This window comes from Monodelphis domestica, chromosome 3, assembly GCF_027887165.1.
Source record: "Monodelphis domestica isolate mMonDom1 chromosome 3, mMonDom1.pri, whole genome shotgun sequence".
Taxonomy (NCBI): Eukaryota; Metazoa; Chordata; class Mammalia; order Didelphimorphia; family Didelphidae; genus Monodelphis; species Monodelphis domestica.
Genome location: NC_077229.1, coordinates 144,401,090 through 144,410,789, shown reverse-complemented (window position 1 = coordinate 144,410,789; position 9,700 = coordinate 144,401,090). Strand labels below are relative to the sequence as shown.

Below are 9,700 nucleotides of genomic sequence, written 5' to 3'. Positions count from 1 at the left end.
ACTGCACCAAACAGGAATGCACTGAGGATTAATTCGTCAACATTTGTTGAATACTGACACTGTGCCAGATACTAGGGTGGGTCCCCAATATTTAAAAATGAAACCATCTCTGCCTTCAAGGAGCTTATATTTTGCTGGGGGCTGGATGGGGGGAGGCAATAGTATGGATAATAATACCATTTTTCTTCTCTTCTTTCCCCAACACCAAACATGTCTCAAGATCTAGACTTGGTACTTATTTTCCTTTGGGATTTCCTGTCTCTTTTTGCCTTCCCTTTATATATAACAAAAGGGCTTCCAATATGCAGGCTTAGGAAAGAAACATGATAAGTACAGAACACACTCATTCCTTCTTAATTGCCTGAACTTCCATCTGTTGGTCTGGGATAATATTGATAAAGTAATTAGAGAGGCAATGCCATCTCCTGCATGAAATGAGGACAGTCATCCTCAAATTACAAAGTATGACATTTTTATATTTTGTAACATAAAAGGGAAAGATCATTTAATTTATTTTAATGTGGCTAATTTAAAACAAGATTGGATCATCTAGTTAACTTTCAGGTTCTTGACTTTTAAGACCAAACACAGTGTAGCATCTTATTTCTACAGTGGCACATGCTCCTGTTAATACTGGTTCATGTCTAATCAAGTGGGAAGTTAACCTTGAATACCAAGCATAAAATCTATAAACCAAAAGCTAGAACTAACATGATTTGAAGGAGAGAGCAGAGTCTAAATAAAAGTCAGAGCTTCATGAAAGTGCTTCATGAAAACTGTCTTTGTTGCCAGCTGTCTAATGCTCAGACACATTAATTGAGAGTTCTAACTTTTATGAGGTGAATAAAACTTTGCTCCAAGGGCCAGCATCCAAGAGCACAGGTTTCTTTACTGATGTAGTATGCTTCTTAGGAGGACCTTCTTCTTTCCTGAGGTGGCGACTTTCCTGAGGCAGCTAAGTGGTGAAGTAGATGGAGCCCTGGGCCTGGAGTTCAGGAAGATCTGACTTAAAATCTGGTGTCAGATATTTATTTTAGCTATATGACCTTGGACAAGTCATTTATCCTCTGTTTGCCTCAGTTTCTTCAACTGTAAAAAAGGGATAATAACAGCACTTACCTCATAGGGTTGTTTTGAGGATCGAATGAGATATTTGTAGTGTCTAGCACACAGGCACTATCGAAATTCTTATTCCCTTCTCCTACTATCCTTGCACTTCAATTAGCATTCGTCCCCTGGTCCATGTTGAATTGTAGCACAGACTCCATTGTCTCATTCCTGTTCCTACAGTGTGTCCCAATCCTATCCTTGAAAAACTGCTACCCTCTCCCCTCAACTTTGCTGGATTGTTTTTGCCCCAGTTGAAATATTTCAGGTTGTGGCTCTGTATTCATCTGTCTTTGTAGATGAAAAGTACCTTTTACTATAGTGCCTAAGACCTTTTATCACCAAGGGAGGGAAGAAGAGAAAAAAGAATAAAGAAAATATCAACCCTTTTGGTCAATATTTTACACAGAAAGCTGGCCAGCCTAGTTCCTACTATTGCTATATGGCTTTGAGGTGGGAAACTCATCTCCAATCTCTCTCTCTGTGTACACACACACACACACACACACACACACATCTTTTAAGATGCAAGGTAAAGAGATCTAGATCTCGTCTCCCTTCCTATCAAGGAGTCATAGATTTCTTCCTGGGGCCTTCATTGAAGGATGAGGTTCTGAAAATCATGCCTGTTCAGAACCAGACCAGAGCTGGACAGCATACCAGGTTTAAGGCTTTTGTAGCCATTGGCGACTACAATGGCCATGTTGACCTAGGTGTCAAGTGCTCCAAGGAAGTGGCCACAGCTATTCGTGGTGCCATTTTTCTGGCCACACTGTCCATTGTTCCTGTGAGATGTGGCTACTGGGGGAACAAGATTGGCAAACCTCTCACAGTGCTCTGCACGGTCACTGGTCATTGTGGATCAGTTCTGGAACACCTGATCCAAGCCCCCAGAGGTACTGACATTGTCTTAGCTCCTGTGCCTAGGAAACTGCTGCTGCTGACTGGAATTGATGATTGCTACACTTCTGCTAGGGACTATACTGCTACTCTGGACAACTTTACTAAAGCTACTTTTGATGCCATCTCCAAAACATACAGCTACCTAACCCCAGACCTGTGGAAAGAGACTGTTTTCACCAAGTCTCCTTATCAGGAATTCACTGACCATCTTGTGAAGACTCACACTTGAGTGTCTGTCCAGAGGACCGAAGCAGCTGCTGTGGCCATCACATAAATGTTTTTTTTTTTATAAACAAGGAATAAATTGAACTCTGTCTGCTAAAAAAAGTGAGGGACAGCTGGGTGGCTCAGTGGATTGAGAGTCAGACCCAGAGGTGGGAGGTCCTGGGTTCAAATCTGACCTCAGACACTTCCTAATGGTGTGACCCTGGGCAAGTCACTTAACTCCCATTGCCTAGCTTTTACCATTCTTCTGCCTTAGAACCAAAACCCAGTATTGATTCTAATATGAAAGGTAAGGGTTTAAAAAAAAGATATATAGATCTCCTTACCTTCCATCTTAAAATCAATACTATGCACTGGTTTCAGGGCAGAAGAACCATAAGGGCTAAGCAATGGGGTTTAAGTGGCTTGTTCAGGGTCACACTGCTAGGAAATGTCTGAGGCTGAAAGTGTTTGAACAAAGAACTTTCTGTCTTTAGACCTGACTCTCAGTCTACTGAGCCATCTACCTACTCCAATCCATGTATTTTTTTAATATTTTAATTTGATCAATTTCAAACATTATTTCTTGGTTACAAAAATCATATTCTATTCCTCCCTCCCTTCCCTCGCCCTTCCTGTAGCTGATGCACAATTCCACTGGGTATTACATGTAACCTTGATCAGAACCTATTTCCATGTTGTTGATGTTTGCACTAGGATGTTCATTTAGAGTCTTTATCTCCAATCATATCTCCTCCACCCATGTAACCAAGCAGTTGTTTTTCTTCTGTGTTTTTACTCCCACAGTTCTTCCTCTGAATGTGGATATTGTTCTTTCTTGTAAATCCCTCTGTGTTGTTCAGGATCTCTGCATTGCCACTAATGGAGAAGTCCATTACAATCACCAATCCATGTAGTTTTAAAGATTCAGAGACTATTAACATTGGATGTATCCTTTGAGATAATCTATGCCAAATAATTCCTGCAGGAGTGACTAAACCAGATTTGCATTGGTCAATGTACTTAAAGTGGTTCAATGGGAAGGAACATCTATTTGTTTGAATGTTAAACTATAATTTCAATTGTCTTTGATCAAAGTCTTACTCTGATGACTTATCTTGGCATGGAGATGAGCAAATATTACTGAAAGCTGCAATAATGGTGCCCAGTGGATTGGGTTCTACTAAACTTGAAAGGCTTAGAATATTGTCTTAATAATGGATTCCAGATTGTTGTCTGAGAGCTGGTCTCATTAATGAAATTCATGAATAAGCTCTCCAAATATATATTAAGAATATTTTGCATGCAAGTACAATGTCTGACACTGTTGAAAATATAGAGTACAAATCACAGAACTATAGGATAACAGATTTAGAGCTAGAAGAAATTTAGCAGGCCAAGTCAAAGTATGGTCCCTACCTTCATGGAGTGTATAGTACAAGGATATATAAATGGAAAGTTATAATAATTAGATGATTTTCATGGAGCTTACAAAAGATTTCACATACGTTATTTTAGTTGTTTCAGGACAAATCTTCAGTGTAGACACTACAGCTCTCTTCATACTGGTAATTGACCAGATGAGAATACTGAAACTCAGAGATTTTTAGGGGTTTGCCTATAACACACAATAAATATTGGAGATGATATTTGACCCTAGGTTTTCCAGACTCCTAGTCTAGGATGTTATCTATAATACCATGAAATTCCTGCATTACAAAAAATAAAAAATAATCAGTGAACTAGTAAGTACTGAAAACAAAATTCTCCATAAACTTAGTGAAAAGAGGAACATTATATTGAGATTGGTATTCAGTTCTCTTTTGTCTCTGTTTTTCTATCTGTCTGTCTGTCTTTCTGTCTCCTCCTCTCCTTATATCTGTAGCTATATAATTGATATATATATATATATATACTTAATTATATCATCTTTGTCAATATTTATATCAATACCAATGCAGATATTGATACAGATATATTATAGTGACAACAATTTATGAAATCATCCATGAAACCACTGAGAGTATAGAATCTGCTTCACCAACCCCCAAACCTACAAAATAATGAAGTTTTCTCAAATATTTAAGTAATAACAGGCTCTATGACTTGAAAGGGGACAAAAGAGGTCTTTAGTCTAATTAATTTTTGGGCTAGTAAATTGGAGGTATTTACCTGCAAGGTTACAATAAAAGAGGTACCCTGCTGTCAGGGTCTGAATTTCACTTTATTTGTTAACTCACCCCAAGGTGCTTTTCATACATAAAGACTTTTTACCTGAGCCCCAGTAGTCTTTCTCCTTTCAAGTTAGTCATGTTCCTGATTCCATTTCTCAAATCCTCACTTCATTTGAAGACAAAATATTGACAGATCTTAAGGTGAACAGCTTTCCTGGGGATCTTAGATTCTGCAATTTCTGGTTAATTTTCCTTTACAATCTCCCCATTCCTTCCTTTGATTTTAGCCACATCTGTCTTTTCTGGTTCTGTTTTATTTGACCATGATTTTTTAAAGTAGAAAAGTGAGGGGGAACTCATTTAACAGAGCCGGTAGTAATCATGGAGTGAAAATGTAATCATTTCTTCACCAAAAATCTCTAATTCTATAATCTTTATCTTCCTTGGCTCCTCCTTTTTGAAATAATCAAGTGTGATTGTGAGAAAATGTCATTTTTACTGTGTAGTTGGCTCTTATCAATGCTGTTGGACAGGGGAAATGACATGTATAATTTGAACAACCAAATAACCCTTAAATTGACTGCATTTGGCTTTATATTCCATTTTATATTATATTTTACATTGCGTTGCATTTTATTACTTTTTTTAATAAGTAGCAGATCTTCCCTATTTATTTTGGCTTTGTGCAATATTAAGATGAATTTGTTTCATGAGTGCATGTTTACCAATAGAGGCTAAGGAAAGGCCAGGACAAACTATTTCCTGCAGGTACAGAGATAATACAAAGCTTCAGGATAGACAGTGTTTATTGGAGATCTTCAAATTTCTGTGAAGTTTAGCTAAGCCTCAGAAATATGTTATAAACACAACCCATTTCCCAGAGCACTAAGAATTCTAATTGACTGGTGTACTAGGATTTATAAAGCATTTTCCTTTAATAAATCACGTGTACTTGAAATCCAGCTCTTGTTTTCCCATTTTACAGATGAGTAAATTGATGCTCAGAGTAGTTAAATAACTTTCTGGGGATACATGGCTAATAAATGTCAGATATTTTATTTTTTAAATCTATATCTCCAGATTCTTGTATAGTGTTATTTCCATTATATCATGCTTCCTAAGAAAGAGAGAGTTCATATCCTTTGATTGTTGATCTCCTGGGAAACATCTTTGGTATGTTTCTTGTTTCTGGGTAAGGAAATGAATTTATTGATTAGGCTAGAAATAAACAATAAATTGATTTCTCTCCATGATCAGAAAAAGAAATTTAGCCTCATAGATCAATAAATACAATTTTAGAAGTCTTTTATTCAGCTTTTTCCTAGATATCCCAAGACATCTGTAATTGGCAAATAGCCAATAGATATAGTACAATATTTTCACAGCCCCTTCCCAATTCCTTTGTTCATTATGGAAACTCATTTGCCTGGTTCTAGATTACAGTGTTTGAAAGAAAAAAATCAAGTTTTGTCTGGTTAGGAGACATTTTGTTCAATATTTTTCATTCCTTCTTAAATTTTTTTTAACATGTTGATACAAGTTTTACTAATCAGTCCATGTTCTCTTTCTTTTTCCCTCCCCAAGACATCAAGTAATATGATAATCATACACATGCAATTATGTAATACATATTCCTATGTTCATTATGTTGTAAAATAAGACATTTCTTTCTTACACTAAAGAAAAATTCATGGAGAAATAAAATGAAGAATGATATGCTTCAATATGCATTCAGACTCTGTCAGTTCCTTCTATGGTGGTAGATAGCCTTTTTTTGTTGTTGTTGAGAGCTTTGGAGTTGTCTTCTACCCCTTGTATTGTTTATAATTGTAAAGCCATTAACAGTTGATCATTGCACATTATTGCTGTTACTGTGTACAACATGCTCCTTGTTCTATTCCCTTTACTTGGTACAATTTCATAATGCCCTATATATCTTGATATCAGACTTTCATCAATGATATTTTATTCAGAAATTTCCTGGACTAGATGATTTTTCTCTTTGTCCTGCTTTTAAAAAGGATTTTGTTTTGAAAAAGTATTTCAATTTAATGTAACAAAAAATCATTTTGTCTTCTACAATCACCTCTGTGCCTCATTTGGTTAAGAATTCTCTAACTCTCTATAGTTATAGAAGGCACTTCTTATTTTCCTATAACACTTTAAAAGATGTAACTTTATATATTAAGATAGTATAAATATTTAGAGCTTATATGGTATAAGACACTGGTCTAAACCTAATTTCTTTCCTTCTTTTTTTTTAAACCCTTACCTTCCATCTTGGAATCAATACTGCGTTTTGGTCCCAAGGCAGAAGAGTGGTAAGGGCTAGGCAATGAGAGTTAAGTGACTTGCCCAGAATCATACAACTATTAAGTATCTGAAGTCAGATTTGAAAGCAGAACCTCCCATCTCTTGGCCTGGTTCTCAATCCACCTGCCCCACTAAACCTAATTTCTGGCAAACTGTTTTCCACCATAACCATAAAGGGCTATGAAAAATCAATTATTTAAAAATATTTAAATATAAGAATTCCTAATACTATCAATAGTAATAGTGAATCAGGTATATAGTACAATGGTCAGAGATCTTGACCAAGAGTAAGGAAGCCCTGGGTTTACATTCAACCTCAAAAACTTAACAGAATTGAGTTCCTGAGCAAATTACATAACCTCTGCTTCCCTTGATTTCCTCTTCTATAAAATACAGATAATAATAGCACCTACCTCCTAGGACTACTGTGAAGATAAAATAACATAACATTTAAAAAGTACTTTTTAAACATCAAAACATACAAATGTTAGCTATTATTGCTATCATCATCATCATCATCATTATCATCCACTCTGCTCTTTTTTAGCTAACTAGTACCAAATAATTTTATTACTGCTTCATTACAAAGTCTGATGGCTGGTGTTGCTGTTTATATATTTGACTGTAAGCTCCTTGAAACATAGACTGCATTTTTTTTTGTGGTCCAAGTGCTTAGGACAGTGACTGGTGTCCAGTAAGTGCTTAATGAACTCTGACTAATTAATATTTGATCACAAGACCCAACCCTGAGAGTTGACAAAGATGGACAATACATATATAAATAAATAAGATAATTATATTTCTAGTCCCTGTTAGCAACATGTGTTTTTATTTTATTTTGTTTTTTTAAAACATTTTAATAAATTTTTGGTATTGCATAGATTCCCCTTCCACTTTGTTTTTTACTCCTCCCAGACACATCCTTTGTGATAACTAATTTTAAAAAGGAAAAAAAAAAGAGGACAGTGTTCTTTCAAATCACTACCGCCATAAAATAAGTACAGGAAAGGGAAAAATAGAATGAAGCCAGATATCTGGTATACCAATCTAGCTGCTGTGTGCACTGGTATCATATTTTACTTCCTTCTGGATTTCTCTGCATGTGAAAGAAGCATATAGAGGAAAGTTAGTGCCTTGCTGATGTGGCTCATTGGGCACAGAGTGAGTTGCATGTGTGTATTGTTTGGCACTGTTGTTGACAGGCAAAGAGTCACAAGTCCCTCTTGCCTCCGGCTGTGCCATTCCACATCAGAACAATTGGTCAGGCCAGTCAACTTCATGCTTAGATCAGTCCTGTTTGTTTGGTCATTGATTTGTCAGAATATTTAAATGATTAACTCTATTCTTTGTTATTCACCTGGTTACTGTGAGATCTGGTAGACACAGACTGTCATTCCTGCCATAATATCTGAAATAAATTAGAGCTATATCTAGAGTTATTCCTGAGGAATAGAGAATGCCTTTCTACCAATGCTAGCACCTAGAACCCCAGTTCTTTCCAATAATAATCTATCAAGCAAACAATTAACCTTTTAAGTGCCTACTATGAGCTAGGCACTGTGCTAATTATAAGTGAATCATATCCCAGTATCACTTAACTAATTAACAATAATTAGCTTTTGCAAAAGAATGGTTTTACCAAGATAAGGGAAGAACAAAAGTTATAAAATTTCCTTCATACTGGGGCAGGAGTGGAGCAAGGTATACTCTCTTCTATTCCATGTCAGTCCCTGAGAAGAATAAGTTTAGACTTAAAATAGTTTCTATAGATCATTAGTACCACTAAGTTCAATTTGATATGTGGAATGATTGCTGGGTAAGTTTGCATCTTCTCTACCCCTAGGCTAAATCAAACAGGCCATTCTTTAGGGCATCTGCTTTTTGTCAGGTAAAGTCTTCACTTGGGAAAATAAGAGTAAAAATTGTACAAGAGGATAGACAGTGAGAGTATAGAGAGAAAAGTTAATCTTTACCATCAAGTCACTTACTTCTTGGGGGAGACCACACTTAAAAACATAGGTACACAGGGGATATACACAGATTAGGAGGTAGAACAAAGATGGCAGAGTAGAGGCAAGGAAGGCTTGAACATCTCTGAGAACCCTGTCCAACCCACATTAAAATAACTTTTCAAAACAAATGCTGGAGTGATAGAACCAATAAGAGGATGGAGTGAAGCCACTTTTCTGCAGAAAATAACTTAGAAGTTAGGAAGAAAGATTTTGATTCACTGGGATGGGAGGGGAACACAGCCTACAGTAATACTCCAACAAAGAATACCCTTTCAAGCCAAAAGCAAGACCCCTACTCCACACCTACCACTCCAGATTTTGAATCTTAGCCCAAGCCAACTTCAAAACCCTGAGACACCTTGACTAATCCAATAGCAGAGAATCCCACTCTCACCCTTGAAGATTCAAAGCCTACCTTAAGACAGCAATGTAAACCCAAACCTTGCTCATGGCAGTTTCCAGGGAGTGTTAGTTTTATAGTCCAATCTTCACAGGAGCCTGGCCTGTGTAAGCCCAGAGTGGGGTCCTGAGCCACTGCCCAAGCCCAAAGTAAGACCTCACACCCAGCACAACAACAACAACAACAACAACAACAACAACAACAACAGCAACAACAACAACAGCAAAAATAAACAAGAAAGAAGAAAAGGAAGTAAATGAAATTTTAGGAAAAGTTAAATTTAATAGATCTCTGGAGAAAATTGAATGGGAATAGAAAAGAACATAACTTCTTTTTCAATACATGGCATTGATACAAAAATTTACCATCTATTAGGGAATATCACAATCAAATTCAAGAAAGCACAAATAATGAATGCATCATTTTCAAATCATATTGCAATAAAATTATAATCAATAGGGTTCCATGGAAAGACAAATTAAAATTAATTCAAAACTAAATGATCTAATTCTATAAAAGGAGTTGTTCAAAGAACAAATTATAAAAATAATCAATGATTTAAAGAAAATGACAATAAGGAGAAAGTA

The 9,700-nt window shown here is 36.2% G+C and overlaps 1 protein-coding gene across 1 annotated transcript; it reads left to right on the top strand.

Moving 5' to 3' along the window:
* The first annotated feature begins 1,704 nt into the window (after positions 1–1,704).
* On the top strand, positions 1,705–2,318 carry LOC100619906 (40S ribosomal protein S2-like). Its single transcript, XM_056820862.1, has one exon. The coding sequence runs from the start codon at positions 1,730–1,732 to the stop codon at positions 2,237–2,239; it is 510 nt and encodes a 169-aa protein (XP_056676840.1). The 5' UTR covers positions 1,705–1,729; the 3' UTR covers positions 2,240–2,318.
* The last annotated feature ends 7,382 nt before the right edge of the window (positions 2,319–9,700 follow it).

Excerpts from the sequence above, each read along its gene's own strand:
- LOC100619906 (XM_056820862.1), top strand. The coding sequence starts at position 1,730 with ATGCCTGTTCAGAACCAGACCAGAGCTGGACAGCATACCAGGTTTAAG.